The sequence below is a fragment of the Rhinopithecus bieti genome, unplaced genomic scaffold (genome assembly GCF_001698545.2).
Source record: "Rhinopithecus bieti isolate Rb0 unplaced genomic scaffold, ASM169854v2 scaffold_30862, whole genome shotgun sequence".
NCBI classification, from domain to species: Eukaryota; Metazoa; Chordata; class Mammalia; order Primates; family Cercopithecidae; genus Rhinopithecus; species Rhinopithecus bieti.
In genome coordinates, this window is record NW_016813281.1 from 694,190 (window position 1) to 712,448 (window position 18,259).

Genomic DNA, 18,259 nt, shown 5'->3' on the forward strand with positions numbered 1-18,259 from the left:
TACCACCAGCAAAGGGGAGTTGCTGACTGTACAAATTTAGCGTCCTATGAAATCTTTAAGGAATTTACCCTGGGTGCTTCAAGAGTATAGAAACATGGCTAGTTTTAGACAGTTAAAATTGCTCTGTGCTACATTAACATAATAACCCCTTTTTGACACTAACCCTGTGCATCATCTACATCCTGGTTTTGCTGATCCCTCTGTGAACGGTTCCACGCATACCCTGTCTCTCACCCCAACTCTGCTCTCCACTCCATGCCCAGTCGGTCACCAGGCTCTTTCAAAAATAGCTCTTAAATTCATCCTCTTCTCTATGGTCACACTGAACTTCGTTTTATCCTTCCAGGCAGTCTATTAAAAGGGTAAGGGCATGTGCTCTGCTATCTACCAGCTTTGTAACCTCAGGCAAGTGACGATTTCTCTGAGCTTCAGTTTCCTCATCTATAAAACAGAGATATTAATAGTATACCTACCTCATGGGATTACTGTGAGGATTAACTGAGATTCTTAATACAAAGCAATTAGTAAAGCACTTGGCATAAAACGAGGTGCAGTAAATAGTTAGCAGTAATTGCCATTGTCAACAGTGCAGTAAATAGTCAACAGTAATTACCATTGTCATCGGTTATCATTGTCGTTGGTTATCATTGTCATCCTTATCATTATCATCATTCCTTGAATACTCCATACTTTGTCACATGGACAAAGCCTGAAATGTTGTTAACCTCCTGGTCACCTAGTTAATTATGTACCCTTTAGATCTTACTTTAAAAGTAAGTTCCTAGAGGGAAATTTTTTTTTTTTTTTTTGAGACAGGGTCTTGTTCTGTTGCTCAGGCTCCAGGCTGCAGCGCAGTGGTGCAATCTCAGTTCGCTGAAACTTCTGCCTCCTGGGGTCAAGTCATCCTCCCACCTCAGCCTCTCGAGTAGCTGGGACTGCAGGTGCATGCCACCATGCCTCGCTAATTTTTATATTTTTTATAGAGATGGGGTTTCATTACATTGCCCAGGCTAGTCTCAAACTCTTGAGCTCAAGTGATTCACTCGCCTTGGCCTCCCAAAGTGCTGGGATTACAGGCGTGAGCCACTGCCCAGCTAAGGGGAATCATTTCCTAAACTCCCTCTTCCCCCTACTTCCCCACTTCCCCCAACCTTACACCAAAATCGGGTTAGGTGCTCATTTTCTGCTGCGTCATTCCCTTAGCAACCTACACTTCCTACGATCCCACCCGTCGTGTTGTATTAGAATAGGCTGCTTCCCATCTGTCTTTCCCGCTAGACTGTGAGCTCCCTGAGTACATATTATGTGCCTGGCCCTTGGGGATTAATTGTTAAAGGAATGAAAGAACAAAAGACTACAATTACATAGCTATTTCTACTTGCAGAACTGCTCTTGGGCTTTTGTTTTCTCTTCAAGACTAATTTTAAATATCACTCTCCACTCATATGTTTAAGTCTACAGGTTTCTAGGCCCTTGTTGAGTGTTCATTACGAAATGACCTCCAAGAACAAGGCTCAGCATTCTCTGAAATCTCATGGAGCAGTGTAATCAGCTCTCAAGTATTTTCCTGTAAACTAGCCTCAGGGTATTTGATCTTCTTATCCTTTGCTTAGCCAGCACCCTTCCTGCTTCGTCACTGTATGCTTAGGAAAGGTGAAATCATTTTAATACGAAGCTGAATACAACAATCTCTGAAGCAATGTATATTAAACTATAACACATTATTTCTCTTTCACAATATGGCAAGGGCAGCTAGAATTGACTAAGTATTTGTGTATAGGACAGAAGATAAGAATTCACTTTTACTCATATATTGTCTCATTGTTAGTCCATTGGGAATCAAGTAAATGTTTCTAGTTTTTATTTATTTATGTATTTATTTATTTGTGTTTTTAGTAGAGACAGGGTTTCACCATCTTGGCCAGGCTGGTCTTGAACTCCTGACCTTGTGATCCACCTGCCTCGGCCTCTCAAAGTGCTGGGATTACAGGTGTGAGCCACCAGGCCTGGCCATGTTTCCAGTTTTAAATGGAAATCACTTAACATCTTTGAGAAATCCAGAAGGGGAAGCTGTTGTTCATCCTGAACCCCTCTTAATCTGAAGATGCCCTCCCCTCTTTCCAACCATTCTTACATGGGTATATTCCCACCTGGAGAGTCAACCCCAGTGTGCTTGACTTGCCTTAATTCCCACTCTGTCCCTATCTCTTCAGGTTCTATAAACCCCTGGAAAGGTGATGGCACTATTGATCATTACCCATTGATGCTCCTAATTTGGGGCTGCTGCTTATTGTCTCCAATTTTGTACCTCAGTTTCCCTTACCAAGGATAATTCATGTTTTCATGATCCCCACTGCCTTGGACAGAAGTGCTCAACTGCCCTGGCATAAGTTCTACAGAGTTCAGGCTCTGCTCTGTCATGATTAGAGTCTGTTGCAGAGATCTTCTGCCTTGAGTGGCTTTGCAGGCCTAGAGTTGGGAATGGGGCTAGAGTTGAGGGTTCTCTGAAGTAGGGATTCGTGCACCCAAAGGGAAGGTTGGCAAGGAGAATTTTAGTGGGTTTCTCAGTCAGAGCATCAGGTGACCATTTCTGGAGAGATTCAGAGACCCTGGATGAGGCCCTATGACTCTAGGGACTTGGTAAGTTTCTGTAAACTCAGTCACTTCCACGTGGTCCACATGGTGGTGGTTGTGTCACCTCTTGACAATTTCCCTGTAGTGATCAAGAAAAGACAGAGAGAGAGACCCCAAGAGACCTTCTATAACACGAAGGACCTGTGAGCTTATGGGGGTGAGGTGGTAAAGAGAAGAAATGCTGGGCAAACTTCAAGACTAACAGGGGACAAATCACTGGGTGATAAGCTGGTGGCTGCACATAATGAGAGATGTAGGAAACAGGCTGGGTCTGGAGGTGGGAGCCTGTCTGTATTGAAAAGGGTCCCAACATACACTTTCCCGGCCAGATAGCAAAACTTTTCTGACAGCAAAGAAAAATGAAGGACTCAAGCTGTCTTGAGGCAAGAAAGAAGGAAGAATAAGGTATATGTTCTACCAAGTGAGAAAAGACACAAGGGGAAAATTCTGAGAGGCAGCAGGTGTGATCCAGATGTTTTTCAGCAAGCAAATGAAAGAATTTGAAAAGTAATCTATGAAGTCCTCTGAGTGCATAGAAACAGCCTGCCTTACTCTGGCTGAGGATGAAAAGATCTGCACATTGCACAGATGCCTAGAAAATAATAGACACTGCTGGCTGCTAATCCAATATGCATTTTCCTTCCTAGTTCCCAACAGCAATATGACTCTGCACAGGAATTTACTCTTCTTCATGGAGTCATTTTGCTTTTTGGGAAGCTGACCCTCTCACCAACCCCAGGGAATAGTGTAAATCCCATGATGACAATCCCATTCCCAAAGTGATTCTTTTAGAAAGGGACCTCCTTCCAGATTTGTCAATGAGATAATAGGGAAGACTGGTGAAAGGTTTCTAGGTTTATTCCTAGGAAAGGAACACGGCAAGAAACAGTCCCTTTCTTCCTCTAGGTATTGTCCTGTCTGGAGGGGATGCCAGGAACTACCTGCCGTTTGCCACAATCCTGACGATGAAGTTAACATACAACATGGCCAGAGGCAAGGAAGTTATAGGCATGCTGAGCTAGAGCCCTGCTATGCCGTACCAGAAGCAGCTCTACCTCTGGACTTACTAAGTCCCATTGAGTTGGGGCTTTCTTTTGTCTATAGCCCAAAGAATCCCAACTGGCAGAGAAGGCTCCAGTCTTCTCTGGGCTTTCTCAGATTGGGTACACTTGGCCTCAGTCAGGGCATCTTCCCGGTTCAAGAATCTTGCAAGCGGATTCTGAAATCTTTGTGGATCTCAAACTCTCATTCATTTCCCTTAAAACTTAATTTGCTTTCCACTGCATTTTGGGGATAAAAATGGGAGGAAGGAAAGTAAAATGGGGAAATTTTCCTGAGAGACCCCTGAAGCAAAGAGGAAAATCAACAAACTTACTTTTCCAAAAGTGCAGGCAGTGCTGAAGTGACAGGTAGGCTGCCTTTCCCATTGGGTGATTCCGACTGAATGAAAAACAGAAGACAGAGAACTGAGGGTGTGCTATGCAAGGAAGAAGCCAGAGCTGCTGGGTTTCTGATGATGCTGGGAGGGGGGCTGCTGCTTCTCCTTTTTCCTCCATGCCCCCACTTTCCAATCTTCATCTGAGCCCAGACCTTGGCCCTTTCCCTCGGGACTTCCCTGTCCTCCTTTCCTCAGCATTCCTTTCCTCTGCGGCACACGCAGCTTGCTCCTTTTCCTTCGCCTCTGCTAAGTTTCCTTAAGTGAAGAGGAGAGTTTACATCTTGAGGCTCCATTCTGGAGAGGAGCCATCAGTTTTTCTCTGTCCTGTTTACTGACTGTGACTGAACACCAGTGGGCCTCCTACAAGTGCAGGTCCCAGGCTCCCTGTGATAGAGTCTCACAAGCCCATCACTGTCCCGAGAGACACAGCTCCAGGTACAATTCTCAAGAGATGCCAGTCACTATTGAAAGCTCAATCAGAAATTTCATTACAATATGTTCCCCAGGATTTCCACGTTGTGTTGTTGCAATGGATTTGGTTTAAGTAATGGTTCTCAATGTTGGCTGCACATTAGAATCACCTGGGGGAGGTTTTAAAAAAGTATTGATCCACTCCAGAATCTTGGTGTGGGGCCTGGGGGAAGAATGTTTTAAAAGTACCCTGTGTGGTTTTTAATCTATGGCCCTGATTGCCAGCCCCTAGTCTAAAGGAATATATATTTGGAAAATAAATTTATGCTTTTAGGCAAAGTATGGGAAATAGATCTGTTAAAACACACTAACCAGTCCTCTCCAATATCCTTAAACATTTTTTTCAGGTTGTTCTATTTTAGTGGGTAATTTGGGAGTTTAGGTTGATTTCATACATGATTGAAATGCTTGAGGCAGGAAACAGTGAGTACCACCCATTGGTATTACATAGAGCTTGAATTTCCAATTGCTTACACAATCAGATTGTTTCCTTATAGGGTAGTGCTAGTCATAGGCAGAGGATAGAGAAACCACTGAAGAAAGAATTAGAGAGAATTAGCCAGATGCACAAAGGCCTGGGATACAGAAAATATTTTGTTATATCCAAACTGTCTTTGCCTAAAAGAAATGGAAATGTATTTTTCCTGTATATTACTAATATATTCGTATTATAGAAATATAAAAAGGCATCAGGAAGAAAATAGAAATGAACTATTTTACCATTGCCTAGCGATAACCATTATTAGCTGTTTCACGTATCTTCTACCAGAAATTTCTGTCTATGCAGAGAAACATACTCTTTTAAAAAGTACAAAACAGAATTATACTGTTTATACACTAGGCTTTGTATATCCTATTTTACTTGCTCTTGATTCATAATAAGTTATGGACCATTCTACAGAAACCCCTTATAGGGATATCCATTTGCTTAACCAGTCTCTTATTAGTGAACACGGAGTTGTTTCCTGCTTTTCATTGTTATGAACAATGCTACAATGAACTGAGGCAGGAGAACAATGGGTTGAAGAACTCAGGCTCCCGAAACAGAGAACCTAGGGTTCAAAGCTGTTCTACCACCTATCACACATTACAAACTTCAGCTACTTAAGCCCACTGCAGAGTAGAAAAAAATTATAACCACCTTGGCGGATTGTGGTGTAAGCACAAAAAGAGTTATCATTTGCAAAGAACGCTGAGCTGCCAATACCATGCTCAAGGGCAGTAGGACTTCCCAGAGTAGTAGAATACATGCAGCCTGGTCTATATTGGGTTTTTGAGCCATCACTCAGATTCTATTCTGGAAATTTCCTCTCCTTGTTGACCCTGCCCCCATTTGGTCACCCCCCTAGGACTGAGTGTGAAGGAAAGGTTATTTTACTATTCCATGCTGGGAGGCAGGCATCATCATACTTACCAAGGCTGGTAAGGAGGGGATGGGTGATGAACTGGGAGTTTGGCCAGGCAGATTCAGGGCATTAAACTTAGGAACAACGGCAACGCTGACCCTCCGGCGAGGCATATTCTGTGGGGAGAGAAGTGACCAGGCTCATTGTCTTGGAGGTAGCAATAGCCATAATTCAGAAGGGCTTGGGAAAAAAACCTACTCATTTCTAATGCTGAAATGGCATTCACTGGATATTTTGGTTTTGCAGTAGCAATGATAGAATTGGTGTGGAGAGAGTGGCCAAAGTTGACCCAAATTTTCTGTTGGTGGTGAGTGAACGCTCAATCTGTTCTATTTTAGCTTATGAGATCTTGGAGATACAGAATGGAAATGACCCCACAGTCTCTGGGTAACACCCTGGAGACTGTATTAAAGCTGCCTGTAGCAATATGAAGGCTTATGATCATTTCATGTTGATTTAAGGCACGTATACATAGTTAAGGAAACCACGAGCAAGAAAGGTAAGATGTCAGAGGCTAAACTTGAGACTGTGGGAAGCCAAATAGAAACTCTGTTCAGAGATTCTCTGGTATCCATGGATCCCAGAATGAATGATTGTTTGGGTGACCATGGAAACTTCTGTCATACTCTTTCCAGGAGCCCTGGTATTCCTTGAACATGCATACCTTTCCCAGCGTGAGGGACATGGACCGTGCCGTGCGAGGGACCCCATCTTCTGCAGCAGGAGGGAGCAGAGAAGAGAACACAAGTAAGTTTCAGACTAGGCACCAGCAGGAAACAGAAACTACGCTATGGTATCTATGAGCCAGAACTGGCCCTCAAGGGATAGCCCAAGGATCTGGGTGTTGGGGACACTGAGTTTGGCACTTCATCCTTTGAGATTGGGCTGCAGAGTGGAGGTTTTTTTTGGACAAAACCTTTATCCTAACTCCGCTTCTCACTACAGGAAGCCCCAGTCTTGGACCTCTGATCTTTATCTGACCCCACTAAACACACTCTGCATAACACCCTAGATAGTGTATGACAACTACTCAGCAATACCAAGACTTATTGGGTTATTTTATGCTCGTTCAAGGATGTACAGTCAGAGAAACTATGAGCAAGGAAGGTGTGGTGCCAGTAAAAAATGAAAACTTGCTGACAGAAGTAGTTTCAATATGTTACCTACCAAATGACTCAGAACAAAGGAAGCTACCACCCCAGGATTTTCTTCTCCTTACTACGTACATTAAGTGATATAACTCATGTAATATGTTTAGCTTCGTGCCTGAATACTACTACTACTGGGAAACACCCGAGTACTTTCAGAGGCAGGTATTTGCTAGCTCAATTCAGTTTGATTCAGTTTGACCAATATTATTTAGCCTGCATCTCTCTCTCTTTCATATCCATGTATTTTTGGTGTGTCTCTTGAAAAGCACATAGCTGTTTTTTTTTTGAGACTCTCTCCCTCTGTCACGAAGGCTGGAGTGCAGTGGCACGATCTTGGCTCACTCAACCTTCGGCTCCTGGGTTTATATGATTCTCGTGCCTCAGCCTCCCGAGTAGCTGGGATTACAGATGTGTGCCACTATGTCTGGCTAATTTTTGTATTTTTAGTAGAAACAGCGTTTTGCCATGTTGGCCAGGCTGGTCTCCAACTCCTGAGCTTAAAGTATCTGTCTGCCTTGGCTGCCCAAAGTGCTGGAATTACAGGCATGAGCCACCATGCGTGGCCTGTTTTTTATAATCTAATCTGAGATTCTCTATTAACCAATAGGTTTATACTAGTTATAGTTCTTGTGATTAATATATTTGTATTTATTTCTACCATGTAATTTTATATTTTCTATTTGTTTTATTCATTGACTTTTTCCACCCCTCCTCCCACCCTACACATTTGTTTGGAACTTATACATTCTATTTTTAACCTTCAGCATGTCCTCTTAACTTTTGAACATATTGACTTTAACTTTAAAATTAAACAAGATCTCTATTCTTTTCTTGAATAAACCTTAAAATAATAACCCTCCCTCTTAATTATATTGCTTTCCAGTATTTTTATCTCACCTTGCTTTTGTATTCCTAAATTATTCATTATGTTTGTTGATTTCTACAGAGAGTGCTTATTTAGATTTACCTACATGTTTACAAATGTCTTTGTTGACTATTCCCTCGTGTATCCTACTTGTTTCTTTTGAGCTCAATTTTTTTTTAACTTTTATTTTAGGTTCAGGGTACATGTGCAGGTGCATAAACTTGTCATGAGGATTTGTTGTACAGATTATTTCATCACCCAGGTACTAAGCATAGTAGACAGTATTTATTTTTTCCGTTCCTCTCCCTCCTCCTACTTTCTACCCTCAAGTAGGCCCTGGTACCTGTTGTTCCCTTGTTTGTGGCCATATGTACTCAATGTTTAGCTCCCACTTCTTAGTGAGAACATGCAGTATTTGGTTTTCTGTTCCTGTGTTAGTTTGCAAAAGATAAGGCCCTCCAGCTCCACCCATGTTCCTGCAAAAGAGGTGATCTCATTCTTTTTTATGGCTGCATAGTATTCCATGGTGTATATGTACCATATTTTCTTTATCCAGTCTGTCATTGATGGGCATTTAGGTTGATTCTATGTCTTTTCTATTGTGAAAAGTGCTGCAATGAACATTTGTGAGCATGTGTTTGAATTCAATTTCAATCTTCCTTAGGTACATCCTCTAGTTGTTCTTTCAGCGAGGGTCTGTGAGAGGTAAACTTTCTCAATTGTCTCCAAATGGTCTTTACCAAGCCCTCAGTCCTGCATGGTATCTTAGCCATTTGTGTTATCTCTAGGTTGACCATTATTTTCTCTTAGTTCTTTTAAGAGTTTATTCCACTGTCTTCTTCTACTATTGCCATTGAGAATTGTCATTCCTTTGTAAATAATCTTCTCTCTGATGACTTTTAAGATCTTCCCTTTGTCTGTACTGTTCTGTAGTTTCTCTTTGGTGTGTTTTATTTTTCCTGGTTGGAATTCACTATATTTTCTGAATCCAATGATTGATGACTTTCCTTAGTTCTGGAAAATCCTCAGCCATTCTTTCTTGGAATATTTTCTCTCATTGGCTTTCCCCTTAAGGGTGGCCTAATAAATGTATTTGGGACTTTCTCATTCTACATTCTATATCCCATATCTCAATGCTTCTTTCATAATTTTAATCAATTTATTTCTCTGAACTGTACATTGGGTAACTTCCTCAAACCTATCTTCAAGTTAACTAATTTTTCTTCAGCTGTGCCCAGTTTGATTTAAATGTTATAATCAATCAGGATAAGCTAGGTTATACTAGTTTAATAGCATAGTAATAATACGCAACTCCAAAGTATCAGTGGCTGATAACAAGGAAGATGTGATTCGCTTATGCTACATGCCCATTTACTTCTGAGTCTGTAGCAGGCTTGGTTCAGTGTTTCCTCATTCTGGACTCAGCCTAATACTGGCCTTCTAGTATTCTGGAGCAATGATGGTTATCACGTTAGGAGAAGAAGCAGGGCAGACTGCATACTAGTTCTTGAAGGCCTAGGTTCAGATGTGACACGTCCTTCTACTCACATTTCATTCACCAAAGCAAGTCCCATGGTCTTGCCTTGTGACTTTAAGGGGATGGGAAAATGTGCCCAGAAGGAGATCCGGAATAATGAAGAATAGCCTCAAATATAGTAACTAACACACCTAAACTCGTGAGTTTTTAATTTCCGTGACTTTATTCCCCTCACTTTGAGAAGTTCTATTTTATTCTTCTTTGATAACTGTTTTCTTTTACTCTGTTTTTGATCCATTCTTTTATGTCTCCAATAATTTTTAAGTTAGAGATAGGGTCTCACTCTGTCATCCAGGATGAAGTGCAGTGGCACGATCACAGCTTACTGCAGCCTCGACTTCCTGGGCTCAAGCGATCCTCCCACCTTAGCCTCCTGAGAAGCTAGAACTATAGGTGCCCACCACCACATCCAACTAAATGCTTTTTATTTTTATTTTTTGTAGAGACAGGGTCTCACTTTGTTGCCCAGGCTGGTCTCAACCTCCTGGCCTCAAGCAATCCTTTCACCTTGGTCTCCCAAAGTGTTAGGATTATAGACGTAAGCCGCTGTACCCAGCTACCCCTAATAATTTTAAGCTTATCTTTAAAAAAATTATTAGATCATTTTATTTTCCGAGGTTCTTAGGATATGATCCTATTCTTTGGTGTACCTGATGATTTTTGTTCATGATGAATTGTTTTCTTGCGTATTTTATAATTTTAGGTTGTGAAGTCATCTTCAGTGAAGCTTTATTAGAGGAATCCTGTGTGTCTGGGTGCAGCATCTGTCTCTCCAGAGTGCTTTTCTACTTATTTCTAACATGTCTTAGAGGCACCATCTTGCTGTTCTTTTCAAATCCTCTGCATATTGCATCATCACTGCTGTCACTTTGTGAGTATGTACTTTTCCTATGAGGAAGGAGAAAGTGTTTTTTCCTACTAGAGCCCAGGGTGAAAGAAATTTCCTTGTTTCTCTGCTGGTTGGTGATTATTATTTTTCCTTATCCAAATTCCATCTGAGGATCTAGTCTTTGGACAGCCTTAACTTTCTGTGGGAATCTGTATCAACTCTCTACCATAGGTGTTCCAGGCCTTGTCTCAGATCACAGGCAAGTGTAAAAGCTCAGCTCCCAGATAACTGAGGCTGCCACTTGTCCCCAAGGAAGCTGCAGGGTCAGCTTGGTTTCAGTTCTCTTTTCTTTTCTTGTATCTGGGTATTTCAATTTCTTTTCTTGTGGATTCAGCTATTTAGACATAGGTTTGCTTTATTTTGTCCAGCAGAAATTTCTAAGTGCTTGTGGTCAAAAGATTTTCAAGTTTTCCAGTCAGCCAAAACAGCAGAACCAGAGAATATTCTTTACATGTGAAGAGTTCATATACATTAGTAAACTACCAAGCTTACAAGTGGGCAAAGATCATAAATACAGAATTTTTAAAAGTAGAAATACAAATGTTCCATAAACATTTGGAAAGGCCAAGAAATACAATTAAACCAGTAAGATAAGACACAATTTTGGCCTATCGAAGTCATGGATACTTACAAAAAGAAAGAACAAGAATGGTGTCAATGGCACAGTGAATTGAGTATTGTAACCCATTCAGTGAAAACATAAATGGGTTATTTGAAAACAATTTGCTTTAAGAGCCTTAAAAAATTTCTTTCCCCTGAGCTAGTATTTATACTTCTAGAAATCTACATTAAGGAAATAATCCAAAATGCAGACAATTGGTAAATTTCATATTCAGAAAGAAACATATTTTTTTAAAAAATGTATATCACCTTCCTTGAAATCAGGGATATTTTATTTACTGTAGTCTTCAAAACCCCAGGCATAGACAAAGATTGCAGAGGTTGTATAAAAGGCTTAAGACACAAACACTATTAGGGAACAGTCATAGAGTGTCTTATGGAAACACCTGCTGAGTGGTTATGGCCCCTCTGCCTAGCCCAAGCTGAGGTATAGCTTGGAAGAACAACTAGAGTGGAAACAAATATTGGAAAAACATGTACAGCTATCGTTGACCTTTGCTATGGTAAGCGTTTTATCATCCTCCTAGACTGAATATGGGACTCTGTCGTGTGTTCTCCTTGGAAGTCTGCTTTCTTCTGTCATAGTACTGGCTACACTGCCTTGACTTCCCAAAGGTTGGGAGCTCCTTTGGGTCTGTGACTGTGTGCTCTTTACCTCTATATTCCAGTATTATATAGGGCAAACCAAAGGTACTCAGTAAATGTCTGTAGAATGAATGAATGAGACTCATGGGTAACTGCTTATCCTATAAATCTTAGACAAGGTAGTCTGCAGGAGGCCTTGTGCAGCAATAAATGTAGGAGCCCATGGCATCAGGATTCCTTTGACGGCAACTTCCCCAGCTTCCAACACTGACGGAAAATGGTTTGTTAGAAGCCCAGGTGCATGTGGGTCAGGAGCCTTGCTGACAGATCCAAAGCAGACAGTCTGGAGCATGTGTGCATGCTGCCTTTGGACTCTGGGACGTGTCACTGATATTCTCCAGCAAACTTGTGAAACCTCCTGTTTATAAAGGTTTCTCCATCTGTTATACTTTCTGTACTTTCCCTTCTGCAGCTCTTGGTAACACAGATGTTTGCATTCCACAGGGATTCCTGTTGCTAAAAGGTCTGTTTTCTCCTGCTGGCCACCCTCATCAGCCAGAGTCTAAACCCTGACAGTGCCCACAGAGATATCTGGTCCAAGGCACCAACCTCTTCCTGCTGGACTGAGAAAGAGTCTCCTACTGTGTCTCTCTTTACCTCAGCTTTTGCACACCTCCAATATATTGTCCACTGAAGTCAGAATAATCTAAAAATAAAGCCTGATTACATCATGAGGTATAAACTTACCATTGACTCCCCATTGCCTAGAAGTTTAAATTGCTAGCATGGCCTGGCATGTGGCCCTGGTCTACCAAGTCTCAACTTTCAACCTGTCACTACCACACCCCGACACCGCCACTATGGAAAATTGCTTGTTTCATCTTCTTTTCACCCCCAATCTCCACACCTTTGTCCATGCTGGTTTCTCCACCTGGGATGTATCTTCCTCTATTGACTGGAGAACTCCTATTTTTACTTTAAAACACCAAGATACCATCCCTCTTTGAAGCCTTCCTTGTCTCCCTTCAAGCAGAATCAGGTGGGCCCTCCTCTGTGCTCCTATAGCAATTCATATAGAACTTCTAAACAAGAATATTTCTTTGAAACATTTGTCTTATCCATGAGTCTGCTGTTTTTCTCCATAACATCTTCAGCCAGACTCTCACGCCACCCTAGCTGCCCAGGTTTCGCCCCTCACCTGGACTGTTGCAAGAACATCTTCATGGAGTTTTCTGTCCCTGGTTTGTCCCAGTAATGTAATTGCCACACCATAGTTCAAGGGAATCTTCTTAAGCTACATATATGATCAAGTCATTTTCTTGATTAAAATCATTGGCTGGATCCCTAATGCTTTCCAGAATAAAGCCCAAATTCCTTAGCATGTGCTGCCTAAAAGGGGGTCCCAAAGCACACAGACTTACAGGGTCTAGGGTCACTCTCAGACGCTATAAGTCCAAGAGTTCTAGTAGCCTGTGGGCTTTGTATCCATGGTCAGCCACTGTGATTTATTGCTTTGGGAGTTAGGAAGTCACTTTGGGAATGCTCATGTTTCCTGGTTCCAGACTGCCCTGCCAGGCCCACTGAAGGAGCTGCTGAGAGGCCCCTGTGGACAGTACTGGACAGGGGTGCTGCTCAACTGGAAATAAGTCATGGGGCTGCTCTGACAGCTCTAATCCTAGCCAAGAGCTCTTGGAAGTCTACCTTGTAGGGCCAAGATGGGGCAGAAGCCTAGGTCCTTACCAGAGGTGCCACAGCTGCGGCTTGAATTCTGATTTGCAAGCTTTTTAAACTCCATGAGCTCTGCATGGTCCTTCTCATACGTCCTCTTTAGATTCTCCACATACTGCATCATCACTTCTGTTGCTTTCGACATGCGCTTTTCCTGCAGGGATGGAGTGTGTGAGTACATGAGGCCACTGGAGGAAAGGCTCCATTGGCACTTATTTGCTCTGACCAAGCCCAAGGGTCTGGGCTAGGAGAATCAAAAGGATACAGGGACAAGACTCTGCCTGAGCTGAGAGGTGGATTCAGCACCTGCACTCAGGGAGAATGAGAAAAACACAGCCACTACACTGCAGGAGATGAGAGGCAGAGGAGAGTTGTTTCTGCTTGCAGAGAACAGGTCAGGGGAGGCTTCATGGAGATGGAATGAAGTGGATATAGAATGTGAGCAGCATCTGAACACATAGACAAGGGCAGAAGGGACAGAGCATTCAGGCCAGGGAACTCTAAGAGGATTCTAGAGGCAGGGAAGCACAGGGCTTATATGTAGATGAGGTTTCATCCTCTGGACAGGAGTCCTCTGGAGAGTGAAGAAAGGCACTATGACAAATTGTGCTGGGACAATCGACATAAACCAGGGCTGCCCAGAAAGCCCAGACACTACAGGTCTCCTGCCTCTGTAGGAATCAGCAAGCAGTTGGGTCAGTTTGTAAGTCTGGGTTGTGAAGGACCTCGAATGCTAGACAAAGGAACTTGAACTTACTCTGAAGGAAAAGGGAAGCCATTGAATATCTTCCTTAAAGTAAGAGAGTAACATAATCAGGTCACAGATAGAGATGGGACTCAAGGGAGTGAGACTGGTGGCAGTGAGAGCAGCACGGAAAGACCGAATGAAGCCTGACCTGGCCCAGTGGAGCCAGAGAGGAAGGCGAAGACTGAGGCATAGAAGCCAAGACGAGGGAGCCATTTGGAGAAGGGAGCAGATGGCATGAGTGGCAGTTGGGCTTAGGCACACCTTTGGGAAGCCTGCACACAATGAGAACAATTTCTTTCTGCTCATACCCTGGTTAGATCCCTCAGAGGATCTAGCTCAGGCCCTGCCTGGCCACAGAGGGACACACCCAGTGGCTTTGCAGGAACAGGTCCCACAGCCATGCATGGCTGAGACCAGCCACTTCCCTAGAGTCCTCCTGTGTTGCTGCTCCCAGCTGGAGTGACTTCCTGGGCACCACTGCTGAGTCAGGTGTTCTTGTCCTGAAGGACACAGGGTGGCACCGCCCAGCCGCAGGTCCTTTTATTTAACAGGAACTGCTCAGGGCTGCACCACCCCAAGAACCTCCTCTCTTGTAACCAGAGCAGCAGGACATATATTCATGTCATAGCAACATAATAACAACATCTAAACGCTTTACAAGTCTTTACAAGTACGGCAGCAACCCCCTATGGGAAATACTGTGACCATCCTCATTTTATACTTGAAAAGACTGAAGCAGAGAGACCTCGGTAAGCGGCCCAAGGTCACACAGCGAATGAAGGGTGGAGCCCAGATTGAAACTCAGGCAGTGTGCTCCTGCTAAAACATGCAGGGCCAGGGCAGGGCTCTCTGTGGTTCAGGACTTCAAAGGGGCCAAGAGAGAGCCAGACCTGGGCCTGTGTCCCACTCCGCCACTCACTAGTGCTTTTACGTTCTGAGACTCTGCATCTTCATCTGAGAAACAGGATATCTATAGGGTTGCTGGGTGGATTTAATGAGACAAAGCAGGTTTTCCTAAAGCATGTTTTGCCAAATACTAGCTCCATGGGAGTTGAATAGGTATTTTTTGAGAAAAATAAAATGGAGGGCTGTGGGGGGAATTCTTCAGTTAAATATGTTTGGGAACTACGTAGGTAAAGTGAACCAGCCTTCTCCACCACAGCCTTGATTAGGCCAATGTGTTAGACACCACTATCCTCCAATCAAAGCCTTGATTAGGCCAATGTGTTAGAAATTTCCAAGAAAGAAAGATAGCATGCAGTAGTACCCAAACTTGTGCGTTCACAGAAACCTTTTTCCACAAAGCACCTTGAGGGTTCAGTGATCTGCCAAAAATACTCTGAATAATACTGCAATGATGTACATAGGATGCCTGGCCCAGAGGAATGCCTGGCCCAGAGGATGCCTGGCCCAGAGGAAGCCAAGTGGTATCTGTAGTTGCCGCTGCTTGGGTGATTGCTCTACTTTATGTAGGTGGAGCAGAGTCCGCAAGACTGGGGGCTGGAGAGGCTCACCTGACGGACGGCACCCACCACCTCAGCTCGACTGGAGAGGCGGGCAGCCAGGCGGTGCAGGACAGCGATGTCCTCCAGCAACTTCTGGTAGGTCTCCCGGTGCTCACAGTGGTGCCAGAGTGAAGCTGAGGACTGAAGAGGAGTAGGAGCATCAGCTGGGGTCCTCAAATAATGTTATGGAGTAAATCAGCAGTCCCCAACCTTTTCAGCCTCAGGGACCAGTTTCATGGAAGACAATTTTTCCACAAACCTGGTGGGGGCGATGGTTTGGGGATGAAACTATTCCACCTCAGATCATTAGATTCTTATGAGGAGGGTACAACCTAGATCCTTCGCATGTTCGGTTCACAATAGGGGTCATGACCCAACGGGAATGGAATGCTGCTGCTGATCTGACAGGAGGTGGAGCTCAGGTCACGCTCTCAGTCAGCTCACCTCCTACTATGCAGCCTGGTTATGGTTCGGTACTGGTTTGCGGCCTAGCCCAGGGGTTGGGGACCCTGGGCTAAATGTGCCCCCTACAAAATCATCTGCTGACTTTTGGGGGGACATATCCTAACTCCTCAATGTGATAGTGAAGTGGGGCCTGGGCGAGGTGATTAGGTGAGGAGGGTGGAGCCCCCGTGAATGTAATTAGTGCTCTTATAAAAGGGACCCCAGAGAGTTCTGTTCTCTTTCCACCACGTAGGATATAATGGAAAGGTGGTAGTCTGCAAGCCAGAGAGGGTCCTCACCAGAACCCAACTGTGCTGGTGCCCTGATCTTGGACTTCCAGCCTCCAGAACTATGAGAAATAAATGTTTGCCATTTAAGCCACACAATCCATGGCCCTTTGTTACAGCAACTCAAACTCACTAAGACACATACCAAGCCTAGACTCAGCTCTCACGAAACCAGCTCTGGGCCCCATCCAGGCTGAGAGAAGTGGCCTCTGCCAGGCCTGGGCCACAGTTTCTTCTGGTGCTTGGAGAAGCTCGATGTGAACACACTATCCCTGGCTGGTCTGAAAGGAGGAGTCATACCCAGGCCACCCTGCCCCCTTCTGAGAAGCTCCCATGGGTTTGGAGGACCTGCCCACAGCCTTGAGGGAACCAGGCCTTTGGGATCTCTGCCTCAGTTCCCCCCAGCTCTCTGAGGAACACTCTGTCAGAGTCTTGGCTCAATTTTTCACTTCAGGAGACTCTACTTGGTACCTGAGAGAAGGATGACACCTTGTATGGCCCTTGGAGACAGTTCCTGCTCCAAGGATTCCTCACAGCAGGCTCCACAATTACCGTAATGGAAGCTTTGAAGTTTTCCAGTTCCTTCTCAGTGTTCTCCTCTGTCAGGTTGCGTTCCCTTTCAGCCTGGTTAATTCTAGATTCCAGAGTGTAGCTGTCATTTCTAAAGGCCAAGGACAGTTGTACAAACACGTTCTGTTGGGAACAAGAGTGTGAGAGAGGTGCTAGGAGGAGTTATTGCAGAGGACAAGGCTACAGGTGTGTTCCTTGTACGAGCATTTTGCAGCAGTCCCTGGAACCAGCTGCCAAAGCAGCCATGTGCAAGTGAAATGCTCACTTCACAGGAAACCACAAAAAAGATGGTAAAGCAGTAACCCAAGGTCCGGGCCCTTCCCAGAACTAGAGGGCCAAATGTATTCTACCAAAAAATAAGAAGAGAATAACACTTCACTTTTCCCTGAATTTTAAGAAAATAACATCCTGTATCTGGATTTAGATAAACTCAGGCCAGCACAGCTAATTGTGTAAGCATTTGGATTTATGCTGGGATTTATTGCATAGGGGGTTTTGGAGATTTTGCATGAAAATACTGTGTTGAAAGAAACTCCATGTGAGATTTAAGCATTGGTGACTTAAAGCAAACTTCAACCAGCATCTAGCCCGAGTATTCCAAATTGTATATCGATAGAAGCTTTAAGTAGCTGCCAGGATATTAAATAAGGCCAGGTATGATTCTGTTAGGTTAAGCTTTCTGGAATAAATAAATATTTCATGCCAAAATTGCAGGCTGCATGAACAGACTTTGAAAAGGTAGTATTGGTTATACATGGAATTCCCAGAATAGTAGGAAACTACTAGGGAGAAGAAATAGACAGATGGACGTCACTCAGGAAGGAAGCAATGGTCTTCAATTTTTTAGCCATCATCTGCCCTGAGTGGTAGCAGATTTATACCCTGTGGGGTTAGTAATCACAGGGGCTTCTGAAGTTCATGTAACATGGCCCATGGAAGGCAATCATCTCCAGATACAGAACTGAAGGCACAGAATTGACCCAATGATGATGTTTATGGCAATATTGAAAACTACCCCTTGTTGAGCATCTACTATATGCCAGCACTGCTATTCACTCTACAAATTCATGTGATCTCACAATAACCCTCTGGGGTGGGAACTGTTATACCTGTTTATGGGTAAAGAGACCAAGACCAGAAACATCATTAACTTGTTCAAGGTGACACAGGGAGTAATGGAGCCAGGATTTAACCTCTGACTATCTGATTTGAAAGCCTGTTTCATTTCCACCATGCTGAAAGCTGTGTCCATATACATCTGCGGTCAGCATTTGCACATTAAACAAACCGCCCATGGCCCAGCTTCACAAATGTCAGTGGGTGGGCTTTGAACTCATAGCCCAGTGATGGAAATTTTCTGCCTTACCCTGCCTTGGTCAA

The 18,259-nt window shown here is 43.7% G+C and overlaps 1 protein-coding gene and 1 long non-coding RNA gene across 13 annotated transcripts in view; one reads left to right on the top strand and one right to left on the bottom strand.

Moving 5' to 3' along the window:
- The window catches only part of IRAG1 (inositol 1,4,5-triphosphate receptor associated 1), a 124,000-nt gene that overhangs the window by 18,566 nt on the left and 87,175 nt on the right, over positions 1-18,259 (bottom strand). For all 12 annotated transcript variants that reach the window (XM_017847942.1, XM_017847941.1, XM_017847944.1 and 9 more), the window contains 6 exons: positions 16,862-17,002; positions 15,588-15,719; positions 13,338-13,479; positions 6,614-6,663; positions 5,958-6,065; positions 4,010-4,074 (listed from right to left, as the gene is read on the bottom strand). In XM_017847942.1, the coding sequence (XP_017703431.1) occupies positions 4,010-4,074; positions 5,958-6,065; positions 6,614-6,663; positions 13,338-13,479; positions 15,588-15,719; positions 16,862-17,002 (638 nt within the window). The remainder of the gene's footprint in view (positions 1-4,009; positions 4,075-5,957; positions 6,066-6,613; positions 6,664-13,337; positions 13,480-15,587; positions 15,720-16,861; positions 17,003-18,259) is intronic.
- LOC108512626 (uncharacterized) lies at positions 5,628-12,343 on the top strand. Its single transcript, XR_001880641.1, has 3 exons — positions 5,628-5,700; positions 6,585-6,696; positions 12,102-12,343. It is a non-coding gene; the product is annotated as an uncharacterized LOC108512626 (long non-coding RNA).